The sequence below is a fragment of the Diadema setosum genome, chromosome 5 (assembly GCF_964275005.1).
Source record: "Diadema setosum chromosome 5, eeDiaSeto1, whole genome shotgun sequence".
NCBI classification, from domain to species: domain Eukaryota; kingdom Metazoa; phylum Echinodermata; class Echinoidea; order Diadematoida; family Diadematidae; genus Diadema; species Diadema setosum.
This window is the reverse complement of record NC_092689.1, coordinates 5,388,868-5,404,611: the sequence shown is the minus strand read 5'-3', so window position 1 is coordinate 5,404,611 and position 15,744 is coordinate 5,388,868. Positions and strand designations below refer to the sequence as shown.

The 15,744-nt window shown below is 39.5% G+C and overlaps 1 protein-coding gene across 1 annotated transcript in view; it reads left to right on the top strand.

The window, feature by feature from the left end:
* The window catches only part of LOC140228447 (cadherin-23-like), a 145,759-nt gene that overhangs the window by 93,044 nt on the left and 36,971 nt on the right, over positions 1–15,744 (top strand). The window contains exons 54-73 of the mRNA XM_072308662.1: positions 608–781; positions 1,286–1,539; positions 1,777–1,878; positions 2,450–2,551; positions 2,916–3,065; positions 3,393–3,518; positions 4,223–4,348; positions 4,649–4,873; positions 6,458–6,679; positions 7,432–7,542; positions 8,194–8,371; positions 8,848–8,981; positions 9,806–10,032; positions 10,614–10,722; positions 11,175–11,297; positions 11,678–11,777; positions 12,395–12,589; positions 13,162–13,277; positions 13,805–14,273; positions 14,650–14,874. Of these exons, the coding sequence (XP_072164763.1) occupies positions 608–781; positions 1,286–1,539; positions 1,777–1,878; positions 2,450–2,551; positions 2,916–3,065; positions 3,393–3,518; positions 4,223–4,348; positions 4,649–4,873; positions 6,458–6,679; positions 7,432–7,542; positions 8,194–8,371; positions 8,848–8,981; positions 9,806–10,032; positions 10,614–10,722; positions 11,175–11,297; positions 11,678–11,777; positions 12,395–12,589; positions 13,162–13,277; positions 13,805–14,273; positions 14,650–14,874 (3,468 nt within the window). The remainder of the gene's footprint in view (positions 1–607; positions 782–1,285; positions 1,540–1,776; positions 1,879–2,449; positions 2,552–2,915; positions 3,066–3,392; positions 3,519–4,222; positions 4,349–4,648; positions 4,874–6,457; positions 6,680–7,431; positions 7,543–8,193; positions 8,372–8,847; positions 8,982–9,805; positions 10,033–10,613; positions 10,723–11,174; positions 11,298–11,677; positions 11,778–12,394; positions 12,590–13,161; positions 13,278–13,804; positions 14,274–14,649; positions 14,875–15,744) is intronic.

Sequence of the window (15,744 nt, the reverse complement as noted above, 5' to 3'; positions counted from 1 at the left end):
TATTCCACTGGTAAGGTGGGTTTGTATTGGTTCAATTCTTCCCTCACTGCATATTCGATAAGAGCTGTAACCCTGACAAGATCCTATTGTGCTGCCAATGGTCATGTAGTAATAAGTTTTGTTTTTGTTTTTTGTTTTTGGCAATGCTTTCCAAAGCGCTTTCCAAAGCACAAAACATTATGTGTGAATATTGCAAATTTATATGATTTGTCCAGATGAAGACATGTGGAAAAGAATATGTTTTCAAAAATATTCTATGCAAGACACCAGTGAAGGCACGTTTCTCCACAGACCCCTCTTTTGAAAGAGCATGTTCTGCATGTGTAATACCACATTGAATAAAAAAAAGTGCAATCAAAATTTTTGTTTGTAATTATTAATCTCAACAAAGTGATTGCTACCTAGGGATAAAGCATGTGATGCAGAGCTAAGTAATTTCAAGCATGTTTGGAGGTTGCCACCCCACTTCATGCAATGACACCTACACTTGTACCAGGTAGACATTTCTGCTAATCATCACAGAGCAATGGTCATATTCACAACCAGCTAATACTCTTAAAAATGTTTTGTTACATACAACGTGTATCTTTATTCTTGATGCGTACAGCCGCGGTCACAATCACAGTCCTGGACGTCAACGACGTGGTTCCGACCTTCCGGCAGCAGCTGTACTTCAGGCCAGACCTGTCTGAGAACTCTCCCATCGGGACTCCTGTGATCACTGTCTTTGCCCAGGACCAGGATCTGGACCTGGGGGGCGCGGTGGAGTACAGCCTGATAAGTAGGTTTCAAAGACCGGAAGCATAACAAGAAAGAAATTACCTGATTGGATATGCATGCACAATTTGCCGGAACTAAAAGTTTTGTCACATCTTGAACCCTTCAGGACCTGGTTACAGTATACTAAATTTATTATAATACCATCAAATGTAGTTTTTTGACATTAATTTCTCTTATAGTTGAATTTCAAAAACAAATTTAATAAATATATTTTGGCACATATTTGCCACTTTAAATCTGATTTTAAGCTCCTGTCCAAGTATTTGTTAATGCAAACTTCATCAACTTACGAATGGTTCTGTCCATGCTTTTCAGTTCATTGTTTGTATAAATGATAGTCTTCTCACAAAATGTTGAAGTCCACATGGTCTAGGTGCATTGAAATCGATGACTTTCTGATTATTTGGGGGGAAGTCTTGATATATGCATCATAAGCTTCATTATGCCTCCAAAAAGAAGACACAGATATCACGAAATTGATCTCTTCTTCTCTCCTAAACACTAGACCATCCATCATTCCTGAGCATCAAATCAGACAGCGGTCAAATCTTCGTCTCCGGCCCGATCCCGGACAACAGTGGCTCCCGAAACTACACCATGACTGTCAGGGCCACTGACCAGGCCAGTCCCTTTAACTCCAACACCGGCACGGTGGTCGTAACGGTCGTGGACGCCACAGTTCTGGTGCCCGTGTTTGGCCTGCCCCGCTACAATTTCAATGTCAATGAGAATGCTCCTGTTGACACATTCATCAATCAGGTAAAATTGAGTTGACGAAGTCTTACGTGAGTTAAACTTGTGAGTGTGCCTTCGTGGAATTTTCTGAAACCATGTCACTACCATTGGCATTGTCAGGTTAGAAGCTGTGTGTTTTGCTCATTTTTGTTTTATTTTTTTTTTTTTGCTGAATGCATTGATAAGAGTCCTGGAACATGCACTCCGATCATCTTGTACCATTTTACAGCAGTTCATGTACTTTATATGTTTGCTATTCAGGTTTCAGCCACACTTGGAGGCTCCTCTGCAGGAATCACTTACTCCATCGATCCAAACTCCAGTCCCGCTGTTCTTGACCTTTTCAAGATTGCTGAGAATACTGTAAGTTGATGATGCATACTACTCTTTGAACTTCTCTTTGTAATCAATTGTTTTATCATCTTGATTTTGATTCCTTCCTCATCTGTGAGTGTTTACTTTCAGTTTGGAACTTAACTTGAGATGAAAACACATTAGATTTGGTAGAAAATATGCACTGGCTGCAAGGATGGCAAGAAATCCACAATGGACGTGTCCTGCTCATTGATGTTGCCTTTCATCTACACTGTAAAGGCTGCTGGAGAATGTCCCACATACTAACTTGTGTTACTTGATGATGATGATTCAATGTAGAAATAAATCAGTGATTCAAGAAACATGGTCACCTATCACTATTTTATCCGCTAATTTTATCCACTATGAAATATATTTCAAAGTTTGACATAAATTTGATATGTGGCACCAGGGTTCTTATACAAATACCAAGTGTACATCCATAGCTGAAACTTTGCAGGAATGGAGGAAGTTAGACTTATAGTGAGGACTTCTGCCTATATGTCTTGAATGTAATACATTTGTACATATGAAAAGACGTCAGAGAATGATGACAGTCCCGTCTCCTTTCTCCTCTCAGGGTGTCATCACAGTGGATGGTGATATTGACAGAGAGACGGAGGACTTCTATGTCTTCACCGTCTTCGCCGATGGGGGCGGTGTGGCGCCGGGATCCACCTCGGTTAGTTCCTTTTGAAACAAGTTTCTTCATTTCCCTTGCAATTTTCATTTCCCTGCAGAATTTAGCTCTTCAGACAGTAGATACTGTCTTTACTTTTTGATGGAATGAGAGATGGTCATAATTATATGACAAAAAAATTATTGCTGAAAAGACAATGACAGTGATTGTCACAAGGATAACGACATCCATAATCATTATTGACTGATAGATTCTAACTTGATTTCAATGTGTTTTTTTTTTCTGAAAAAATGAAAAACGTCATATTTCATCATGAACGAAACAAAGCTAACAGCTGTATGCATATTAGGTCTTTTATATAACTTTGTCATTGCATTGCTGCTTTTACCTGTCTGCTGCTGAGTAGGTCTGGGTAACTGTCAACGATGTCAACGACAATCCACCCGAGTTTGTCACCATGCCGACGTCGCCAGTCAGCGTGGAAGAGAATCGGGTGGGTGCAGTGCCGTTGGGATCCTTCAGAGCAACAGACCCGGATGCTGGTGTCAATGCACAGGTGAGCAGAATAGAGATGTTGTTTGAATTTTAAAATATCCTCTGTCGTCTGTTGAGGAGGACATTTTAGTAGGCCTATGCCTCCATGGCTATGAGCATGTCTCATGAGGCTGAGGACAGGAGTAGTTTCATCCTAGGAAAGGAAATGTTTGTGGCTTATGATGTGAACCAAAACATAAAAAAAATTATAAAAAAAAAAATATTTGATTGCAGTAGTGAAGATATTCTATGCATTAATCATGAATACATAAAACTCTTATTTTACCAGAAACGAAAAATGCCAGTGGTGAGTTTAATCATTTCCATTCCTCATCATTTCAATCAATAGTTGACGTTTACTCTGTCTGGCTTCGGATCCAACTTCTTCAGCGTGTTCCCGACGGGTGACGGCACGGGTGTCATCTCTGCCATACAGCCTCTTGACAGAGAGGCGCAAGACTTCTACGAGCTCACAGTACGGACTCCACCGATTATGTAGTTATTCTCAATAGATCGGTTTACCATCATATTCAAATTGGATGCATACCTTTGTAGTTTGTTGTGTGAATTTCTAACTACAAAAAGAGAAAAGGTTGCCTAAGGCTTTGCTTAAGGCTTTGCTTAAGGCTTTGCTTGAAGCAAGAGCAACTTGTGCATTCCAAGTGTAGAATTGCATTTAGTATGTCTGGAGACTTGAAGAGGTTTTTATCAAGGTGAAATACTGTACCTTCAATTTGAATACAGTGGTAAACTGGCCTCTTTATGTGAACTGCCTGCTTCACCTTCAAGTAAGAGATTGAATTTCAAATCATAAGAATTCAGGCAATAATAATATCCCCTATTAACCCGTTGAGGACGAGTCCCGAGTATACTCGGGCAAGGGTCTATGGGAAATGCGTGTTGTAGCAAAATCAAGCCGTCCTCAACGGGTTAAAGCGCTATCAGTAGAACTGATACCTTGATGTAAATGTTGAAGATACATGTATGTTGTGACACAATGGAAAAACATGGCCCCCTAGGAAACGGTTTGGAGGTATATTACTTCCTAATGCAGTGATGTATTAAAGCGTAAGTGCTGTGTTATGTCATACCTGTAAATAGCTTTGTCATGATCACAATTTAACTACAGTACATATTTTAATTTTTGTTTTTGTTTCACCCTTTTTTCTTCCTTTTAAGGTTACAGCAACTGATGGTGGCAACCCCAGACTCAGTGCATCGTTTCCGTTGAATATCACTGTCACAGATGTCAACGACAACAACCCCATCTGGACCAGCAACCTGTTCCAGGCATCCGTATCAGAGGTGAGAGGGCACAGAAATGTTACGCAGGCGGGATCAAACTTGTGTTGCAGCTATTGTTTGTTTGTTTGTTTGTGAATTTCTTGGTTTTTCTTTGTAAGCTGCATTCTCGAGCAATGAGTGATTTCATGTTTCTCTAATCACCTCTTCGTTTCACCAACTCACAGAAAATATTAGCAGTTCTTCACTTTGAGAATGGATGCTGAAATCGTTTATAGAGAAAAGTTGATAATACAAAGACCTGCAACAAATTTCTTTGAGCAAACAAAACTTCAAAACTCCCATTCCTGTTCCCCTTTGTAGAATAACTTCACATCCAACCCGATCGTCACGGTGACCGTCTCTGATGCTGACTTGCCTTCCTCCAACAACTTTGAGTACACCATCATCGATGGCGACCCAGATGATCACTTCCAGATCAACGAGAACGGAGAGATCACCCAGACCACCCTCCTGGACAGGGAGAGCGTGGACAATTATCAGCTGACCATCCAGCTCAGGGATCTGACAAACAACCCAGCAGCTCAGGTATGGCTATGGGCACTGGCTTGACTACAAAGTGACCGTTTAGATGTAGTAGCCCTTATCTTCACAGTAAACCTGATGGCTTCATGAACTGGTGTTTGTTTTTTTATGCCTCTGCAACGAAGTGGCCGGAGGCATTATGTTTTCGGGTCGTCCGTCCGTACGTCCGTCCGCACATCCGTCCGTCCCGTCCGTCCCGTTTTTGTTTTTGTCGATACCTCAAGAACTGTGTGGTGGTTTTACATCAAACTTGATATTGGTTTTACATCAAACTTAGACTTGGTATATCCAAGGGGGATAATACTTTGTGTGGATTTTAGGGTCAAAGGTCAAAGGTCAGGGTTATTTTGTGAAAAAAAATGAAATTTCATGTTTTTCTCCATATCTCGCAAATGGTTCAAGGTATCTTCATGAAACTTAGTATATATGCTTGCACCGATGGGCAGTGATTATCTAGGGAAGTTGGGGGTCATGGGTGAAAGGTCAGGGGGGTCAAAGGTCAAGGTCAACTCCTCAAAATATCACTACTTTCCTTAAAATGCAATATGCCTGAAGGTTGTTTTTTTTTTTTTTAACTTGATGTATGGCATGTATTACCCAATATATATTTTTGGGGAAGTTTCTTGCAAAAAGGTCAACGGTCAAAAGGTAAAAGGTCAAGTGAAAGTGCTAAATTGCACTTTTTCCTCCATATCTCGAAAGTAACTCACGGTATCATCATGAAACTTACATATTTATGCATGTTCTACCTAACAGTGATTCTCTGTGGAACTGTGAGGTCAAAGGTCAAACGAAAGGTTTAGATAATGCTATTTTCCCATTTGATACTGAAATTATACTTTTTCTCAATACCTTGAAAATTACTCAATGCATAAACTTATAAAAGGGTCAAAAGTCAAGTAAAAATCATCAGTTCCCCAAATACCTGCACTCTGACATTTTAATCATTCATCCAATTGAACCTAGTTCTAGGAAAGTGAACATTCAGCACATTTGTGTCAAACCTGTCATTTTAATATTTTGCCAATTGTGTGAAACTGTCATCACACATTGTCAAGACATTGTACTATGCACCTATTAGGAGAACCATGCATTATGGCGGAGGCATATCGGTCGCCGTAGCAATATGTCTAGTTTAATGATTTTTCCATTCACTTTTATTGTTGCAGTCTTGTCATTTTCTACTGTCTCCTGTGGAGCACTGGCATCAGATTTCAAACTACATGTATTCATAAGAATGCAGTTTAGCAGAATATCAACAGGTGCAGGTTACATTCATATAGAATATTGAATATGTTTCTTTGACACCTATTTCAACTACTTCCAGGCATTGGTAGCATGAGTTATGCAATATGCCAAATGTTGTAAACAAGAATATATATGTTACATGTACAATGTAGCACTTCTGCATGAAGCGAGAGAAGATGAACTGGGGACTGCATATAAAAAGTTTCTCATAATTATCTTAGCTTTGTGGCAGTTATGAGAATTGATTTTCAAAATATACAGAAATTTCATTTGTACTGTACTCCTGGGCATCGCAGCTGTCATGGGAAGCTATCTATTCTCTTCTTTTTCATATACCAGACCAATACTTTTGTCCGCATCACTGTGGATGATGTCAATGACAACACACCAGAGTTCCAGGAGTCCGTCTACAATGTCAACGCCACGGAAGGACCTTCCTCCCTTGGCCTTCCTATTGTCAGGGTGGTCGCCGATGACCTCGATGCGGGGCTCAACAGCCAGATCATCTACGCCATCATATCGCAGGATCTGGAAAATCACTTTGAAATATCACCTACCAGTGTGAGTTTCCTCTCGATTCCGCTGCATCTTTCCAGCTACAGATTTTTTCATCATTGTATTAAACCATCTGCACCCAGTGTCTGAAAACGTCCTTGATATCATGAACAGTTTGTTTGACAATCTTTACAGAAGAGCTTAAAAACCAATGACTGGAAGCCTTGGATGGGACATACATGTAGTACTAACATATTTGTTTTATAACTTTTGAGCTATCGTACTCACATTAAACTTTTGGTGGGCATGATTATAACAGAAAAGAAATACACCTACATTTACTGGTGTGTTAGAAACCATTAGTGTCTACCACAGCAGTATTTCTCATGAAATGATCTATAAGATGTTGACAAAAACTTGAATATTTATTTTCCTGCAAAATTGTTAATGGACAGATGAACACTGTACATTGTATTGGACAGTAAGTTATAAGAAGTGTACTGTCACTCAAATCTGAAAAAAAAAATCTATTTCCCCCCATAGTGTTGTCACTCATTACAACTCATCATGTATAGATAACATGGCCGTCAGTTCCTTAATCTGATTGAAGGATAAAGTAAAATTTTACTTAGAAGTTATCATTCTAGCTTAATTAGACATACATCCAGTTGAAATTAGTACAATGCAATTACTTTTCAATCTATAGTTACTACTGTTAATATATCTTAACAAAATCACCATGATAAGAATTTCCAAGCCATGAAGCAAAGTTACTTTGATAAGTTTTGCTACTTATCCATGCTTTGTTTTTTATGAAGGGTTTGATTACAACTACATCTGTCCTCGACAAGGAGACTACTCCAACCTATACATTGGTGGTGACCGCTACTGACCAATCGCCAACAAACCCAAGGACAGGAACGACCACAGTGAGTGACCATTGGAGACAGAGTGAATGGTGTTTTGATATAGGAATTGCAAAGCTACACAAACATTCAATTGACATACATATGCAATTTTTATCATACACTTTGATCGTAGCCAGATTTTAACCTATTGTTTTGTCACCAATCATAGCCAAATAACTGTCTTGTATTTTGGGTTAAACTTGGAAGTGGAATATCACCTTAACATATTCTTATATTCAGCATGTCTTTGTCATAGTTCCAATATTGATGCTTTTTAAAAATCCATCTGTACACTCCATTTATATTGTACTAAGTTAGATTACATCAACATACGAGTTTTCTACTCTTTCTGTTTGATTATTTCACCCAAATACACGGTCTGGGGCACTATTGCACAATCAGTTGAGAGTTATTCTGAGTGGAAAGCAAGTGAAAATTCCAAGACGAGTTTCCACATGCTTAATGTTGGCTGGTCAATTGTCTGTTACCTAGTTTGAAATCTTCACTTTTGATTATCCCCAATTTAAAGAAAAAAATGCTTGATATATTAAGAAAGAAGCTCAGTTCTTATCAACATTGGCAACAACAAATGTTGCACTCAGCAGAAACTGAATGAATCGTGATGGCATTCCTTCCCTCAAACCAAATTGCGTCGCACTCTTCTTCCGACAGGTCATCGTGACGGTGAACGACATCAACGACATCGCACCCCAGTTCGACCGGGACTTCTACGGACCCTACAATGTCCTGGAGGAGATCTCAAACTCCTTTATCGACATCTTCCAGGCCAGCGATGCGGATGAGGGAGCAGCAGGCAGCATTGTCTACAGCCTCACAGGGCTCTATAGTGGTCAGTGACAATTGATAAACTGATGTTGGCCCTTTGTAACACAGTAGACAGACAGACAAAATCCTGTCAAACTGTCTGGCTTGTGAATAATGGAGCTTCTCTTCAGATTTGCACCCTCAAACTTTCTGTTTGATTTCATTTTCGTCCTTCCTGTGGTCAGAGAAAACAACTGAGAATATGTCTTGGATTTCTGTGATTTTATTGAGCTCTGTAGTATGCCACTAATCTATATGCTCTTTATGAGCAAACCAAGCAAAACATATAGAATCGCAATCGCATGAATCTGGTGTCATTTTCAGTGAAATAGTGCTCTTTTAGATATACAATGATGGGAAGATGAAGTGGCGATTCAAAAATAAAGATGAGTTCATCTGGCTGGCTCCACATTCCATCTATCAATATGCAAACATTAAGGCGTGCATGAGGTACTGGTAGATAGTATTGAAAACACCAATCCAACTCCTGTTTTGGTTCAGATCTGTTCAACATCCAGCCATCGACAGGTGTGCTGACCATCAGGCCCGACCGCACTCTTGACTATGAGTCTGTGACAGCCTTCAACATCACTGTGGTGGCCACTGACCAAGGAAACCCGAGTCTTTCTTCATCGGTAAGTCCCGCTTTATCTCTCTCTGTGCTGCAGAAAACATTGGTACATTTTTTTTTTTTCATGTGTATACTCCAGATATCAGCTGAGCAGGAGCTCCCAAAGGATTTCTAAGCTTTGTTGAAGAGTATGTCTGTTGGAGTTATCTGACCCTACTGCTACCTCTGTCTCTCTGGTAGTACAATTGTACATAGATATGAAGCTATGGAAAAGTTTGGTTGAAAATGACCTTTAGATGTGCTCCAATCAAATGAAAATCTCTGACTGGGATTTACCTTCACTGCTTTGTGTTGTCAACAGTAGTATTTGAATATATGTGACCCGCTACAACAAAAGGATCGTAAAGTCGCTGACGGGTGAGCAGAGAAAATCAAGTTTGAAGTCAGATTACCAAAATCTGTCAAAACGTTCGGATTTCTGTTTTTCACAATTTTGTAGTCTAATGTGTCTTCTATCATCTGCCGAAATTTCGAAGTACTTGTAAATGATCAAAGGAAAGGCCTGAAAATAGCATTTTTCTGGGCCATGCTTGGCTCGCCCGTCAGCGACTTTAGGATCCTTTTGTTGTAGCGGGTCACATATTGTTTGGTTAAATGGTTAAGCTTCCTGATTTAGTATATAGATGTCTGGAAAGTGATTTTTTTTTTCATGAATTTGGACCTCTTAATACAGCTCAATCAACAAAGTTCAGCACTGTTTTAAAGTGAGCTGCCACACTTTCCAACAGTGTCTAGTAAGTGGGGGGAATTTCATGAAAGCTTTCTTTCACCAGACATTGCCATCAAACAAAAAACAATTGAAGGAAACTATTATTGTCTCATATGCAGACCACCGTTGGAATCAATGTCATCAACATCAACGATCACACTCCAGTCTTTGTGGGAACTCCCTACACCATCACCATCTCCAAGAACGCCTCCGTCGGCCAGTTCGTCTACAGCGTCCTGGCGACCGACAACGATGCCGGTATCTACGGTGTGGTCGGATACTACATCACCGAGGGAGATCTGAACAATATATTCAGGATCAACAATGTGGTAGGTCTGGGTGTATCAAAATGGCCATTTAAATCTGAACTTATTCAGATTATGGTATATCATTATTACACTGGGGGTGGAGATTGGTATTGATAATGTTTTTGTGTTTGCAGCACTAATTAACCTGTTGAGGACGGTTTGATTTTGCTACGACACGCATTTCCCATAGACGCTTGCCGGAGTATACTCGAGACTGGTCCTCAAGGGGTAAAGAGCACTTGCCGTCAGCATTTTTGTTTACATGGATGGTTACTTTGCATTTGATTAAGACAAGTACATTTTAAAACTTAGCAAGAGTAATAGACATGCATTTCAATTTGCTTCACTGCCTCTGATAGATATTGATTTCACAAAGTTACAGAAAAAAACCAGCTGCTTTTTTATCTTTATACATGCTGGTGTCAACTGTATATTCATTACAGTGAAATACACTCGTCTTTTTTTCTAAATGATATTTTTCATTTTCCCATAGGCATTTTCAGCATCATCCTTCACCTGCAATATTATTTTGTTTGTTTGTTTGTTTATCTATCTATCTATTTATTCATGTATTTGTTTGGCTATCTATTATTTCTTTGTTTGTTTGTTTGTTTGTTTATCAATCACAGACTGGAGAGATCTTTTTGGATGGTCAGTTAGAGACAGGGACCTATCGTCTGGTCATCGAAGCGAGAGACACGCCCGGTGATATCCCTAACTCAAGATCGGTAATAACTTCAATCCAAAATCGTGACACACTACATGCGCATCATTCTATAAACCCGCGCATCTTATTTAGTAACTCAAGTTCTTTCCATCAGAAGTTTCAGCCCATGAATCCAAACTATTCTTCAATGTACACTGTAGCAGATTGATGTCGCGTGATTCAAGTCTTCAAGAAAGAGAATATACAGTTTCCTACTCGTCAATCTAACTCTTAATGTATGATTGTCACTACATTTTGCATCTTTTGATCTCTTACTTGTCCAAGTATTTGCCCAGTTGCACTTTCATTTGTGGAAAAAAAAAAGCTAGCTATCATTGAATCTTTGCCACAGTGCAATATACCTTGAGATTGTTGTGTTAATCCTAAAGAAAGTTACATGTAACTTGTAGAATTCTTTCAGTTGTTGTTGCTAACCTTATTTTTCTTTGTTTGTCTACTTTGTTTATTCATCAGCAAACGACAACTTTGACCATCCTTGTGACAGACATTGGTGATCTAGCCCCCTCCTTCCCTGGAGACGGCATTTTCATCGGAAACGTGTTTGAGAATGCAATGTTGGGCGACCTTGTTCCTATGGTAACTACTGATTGTGCCTGGATTATTCCACAAACAAAAGACGGAAATTATAAAGAACAACTTCAGAATATATAGCTACATTGTACATGTAAATCGCCAATGGAATTTGTTATCTTTCTGTTATACATGAGGATATTTATTGACCAAATATACACGGTGGTATGATGTACTTAAATGTCATCATTTGGAGGAAGAATGGTTTATCTTTCTTAACTTTGTACTATGTTCACATCTTATGAAGATCCACAGTAATTTTCCAAATTTTCAGGTATACAACTGTAGATTAGTACCTGTTAAACATGCTTTTATAGCCCTAGAAGTTTGCATAATCAAATGTCCAACACAGTGTTGATATCAGTTGATTTCTTCTCTCATCTCAGATTCCCACCATTCGGGCAGTTGACAGCGATGCCACTGGCCAGCTCATATACACCATCACAGGCACAGAGTCTTCGTCGTTCTATATCGATCCCATCATGGGTAAGAGGGGTTGCCAAGGGTTACCAGCCCACTGTGAAATAATACCTAGGCTTGAATAACAATGACCAATTTTGATCTTTTTGATTTTGATTGGTCCTTTCACTATTGTAATTAGTGTTTTTTGAGCTTATCCCTGCTATGTACAATGTATTCATATGGGGAGGGGGATTTTTGTTAATTACAAATCCATCAAACGCAAATGCAATATGCATGTGATTCTTATGTATGCATTGTGTATCATATACTTGTCAAATGTCACACATGTCATCAGATATAAGACATTTATATCTGACACTTCAGTGTTAAGTTGCATATTCATTCATTTATTGTTGAGGTATTCCTCTTGGCGCTTGATATTCAAGGTATCTTGATGAATGATCTCAAAGGGAATTGAATAGAGTGCAGAGTAAATAAGTACAGATATCTCCTTATCCATTGGTCTATAAACATTCTATGTACATCAAAATCCTTTTTCCTCCATGAAATGGTTTGTGTTCAGAAAGATTATCACTCAGATACCATGATGCATACACTGAAGTAAGTATTTTTTTTATTTTCCCTATGTCAGTATGAGACCTTGAAGTATCTAATATTAGTGACCTTTATCACACATGCAGCCATAATCCAAGTCAACACTGCCCAGCTGGACAGGGAGACCAAGGACCGGTATGACTTCACTGTCATTGCCACTGACTCCATGGGCTTGACCGCACAGGGAACGGTCATCATCAATGTGCTGGACTACAATGACTTCCCGCCGACCTTCAACGAATCGACATACAATTTCACCATCCCAGAGAATTCACCTTCAGGTATTTAAAATGACGATAGTTTGCTTCTTCTTGACACTTGATAAGAAACATGAATTTTCCATACTCCATGTCAAGTAATCCTTTTTAATGTGTGTTTTATATATGTATGCTATCTTTTTTAATATGTAGCCAAATGTAGGATTCAGCACAAACGCATTAGCAATCTGTATATTATGATGAAGGCAGATAATATTATTGATTTGATGTAATGACAGCAATAAGTTTCATCTTCATCCATTGTTCCGTATGCAATTTTCATGAAGGTTTGGAACAAAGTTAGCCAGAAAATTTCAGAAATTATGTCAATACACTAGTCTTAGAAACAGCATAAACTACAGTTCATTGTCCTTGTATCTATGCAAGCAGGAGAGAACTTTTCTGATATTTTCTGAAAAAGATTGCATTTTTTATCCTATCATTAGTAAGTAAAACCACATGTGTACTTCCTTAATGCCTCAGTTGCAAGTATTAATAGACCGAGGTTGTTTGGTACAAAAGGCCAAAAAGTTCGGCATATCTAGTGGAAAAAACAAGTATGAGACACGGGATTTTTGTCACTGCTTTCATTACAGGCTTCTTTGTTGGCGCGGTTAACGCCTTCGACCTGGACGGCGACGAGGTGAACTTTTTTATTCAGCGGGGAAGTGAAGACAAGTTTGAGATAGACTCCACCACGGGTGTGATCACAGTGAGTTTTTATGTCATCATTTGTGTCAGCTGCCTCCATTCAGCTCACTGTAACGGGTCTTTGCTAACAAGCATGGAGCACAATAACTATTGAAAATTGTATTCAGCTCATTTCCCATTTATAAGCCTGTCATGGTTTTTATAACAGTGTATGTGAGTTTAAATGTGCATGTGGGTTTGTATGTGTGTGTTTGTGTGTGTGGTTGGTATTAATGCAATTGTGTGTAAATGATTATTACGTTCTGCCAAGAGTTAAAGACATTGTGTTTGATACCTCTCCAAGCAAAAATTATATTAGCACAGGTGTACAGTATTAAATGCATCAATCAAGATCAGAGCTGCATTAATCAAGATTAGAGCTACATACTGCATCCTTTTATTCCTTAATTTCTGTGTCACTTATCACCCTAATATGAGTCTCCAAGATTTACATGGTCATATACACTATCATAAGAATCTTTGTTTCATTTTAAGAATGCCAAATCATATTGTAATAGTGTCGTTTCACTCACAAATATCCCATAACAGGTTGCACCAGGTGCAGAGCTCGACCGTGAGCAGAAGGCAGTGTACACCCTGACCGTTACCGTGTCCGACCTACGCAGTCCCCCACTCAGCGGCACCGCGACTGTCTACGTCAATCTGTCGGACATCAACGACAGCCCGCCCACATTCGACTCATCCCTCCTGGACCAGACGATCTCCATCCCCGAAGACACGCCGGCCAACAGCCTCGTCACAACAATCTCGGCGGTCGACGACGACACGAACCCCAACATCAACTACGAGGTGGTCTCAGTCGTTGTTTATGACGAGGATGACAGTGACATCTCGTCCGTATTTGACTACACGACTGTGTTCAGCCTCAATCCTGTCACAGGGAACTTGACACTCATTTCTCCAGTGGATCGGGAGACGACGGAAAGATTCGTATTTACCGTTTCAGCTGTGGATCTAAATGCAGAGAACTCGGCCTCTGCCCGAAGTCCAGACAATGGTATGTCTGTTTGTATCCTCCATTTTCTTAAACAGATTTTTTTTAAAAATGAAATCTTCTTACTATCAAAAGCATTCAGTTGTACAACTGCAAGAGCATGCTTGATTTTGTCAAGATGCTCCTGCCTCTGGTTTCAAATTTTAGCCAGAGAATGCTATATTGTTGGAGATATTAGGTGAAAATTGTTTAAAATGAAAGAACTAACAAATCTTAGGTTGATGTCCCAGGTTTGTTAGAGAAAGAGAGAGAGAAGAAAAGAAAAACAGCTTAGACTACATGTATAACTATGACAACTTATGTTCAGTGTTGTATCCCAGGAAAGGCAGAAGTAAGACCAGTCAACGCATTTTATGCCACTCTGCATTAATCTCACCAGCACAAATTACCATCGTCATCACGGACATCAATGACAACGTCCCCGAATTCCAGCCGCCCGGCTCCGACGTCATTGACCTCCAGCTGTCTGAATCCGTTGGGGGTGGCAACAGCGTCCCGGGCACCATCATCGCCCTGGATCCCGATCAGGGTCTGAACGGAGAGGTGGAGTACGTCATAGCTCGCAACACCACGGGCTTGCCTGTCTCCATCAATCCTGTAACAGGTTAGTTGTCCTCCAATGCTTTTAGCGATCCTCCCGTTTAACTCTTTATGTGCCATGTTCGCACGTCCCACTCAGTCGACGGCGTGCCAACTTCGCATATTCCGCTCAAACCCTCTAATCCGCTTAAACCGATCGATAAATCGCCTAATCCCGCGGTACAATGAAAGCTTTTCTCACACTTTTGTTCCTTTTACATACAGCTTGCATTCTATGTGGTGATTGACTATCAAGCGGTGTTCCCAACTAAATTTGCATGTAAATTCTAAATTTCTCTCACGGTTTCATGTGCAAAAGTCATGCCTTTACAGTAATGTAGCAACTGGTCATTAGAAAAAATATAAATAGATTTGTCATACAATTTATATCAGAGCAAAGCTTGGCATTCCTCTTCAACTTTGCTCACTATTATGTCCAGCTTAACAGAAATTTGTAGAAGTTATATAGATTGGGAAAACGGAATTCTTTTTCAAAGCATGACTATTTTCGTGTCTCAGAATAACGTGGCACACGGGGGGTTTCCACCATGGCAAATAAAGAGTTAAAAACATCATATCACTTAACTAAAGCTGGCGCAGTATACAGTCTCAGCATGTCTCATTTGTAACATGTAGGTCACAGAAATTTATGCAACCAATAGGATGACTGCAGCTGATTGTACTTTACCCTTCAAATTTCTTTTTATTAATTTTATTAAAAATATTTAAATTTCTCTCAGTTGCAATCTTTCAATTTATGGAATGTGATTAATCCAGAATGCTACATCTGCAGTGTAGTTAACACCCATACACAACGTGGAATGCAGTTTACCTGTGAAATTTCAGCAGAGTTTATGGAACCATTCCTTTAGTAAAGGTACAGTTGAGCAAAAGT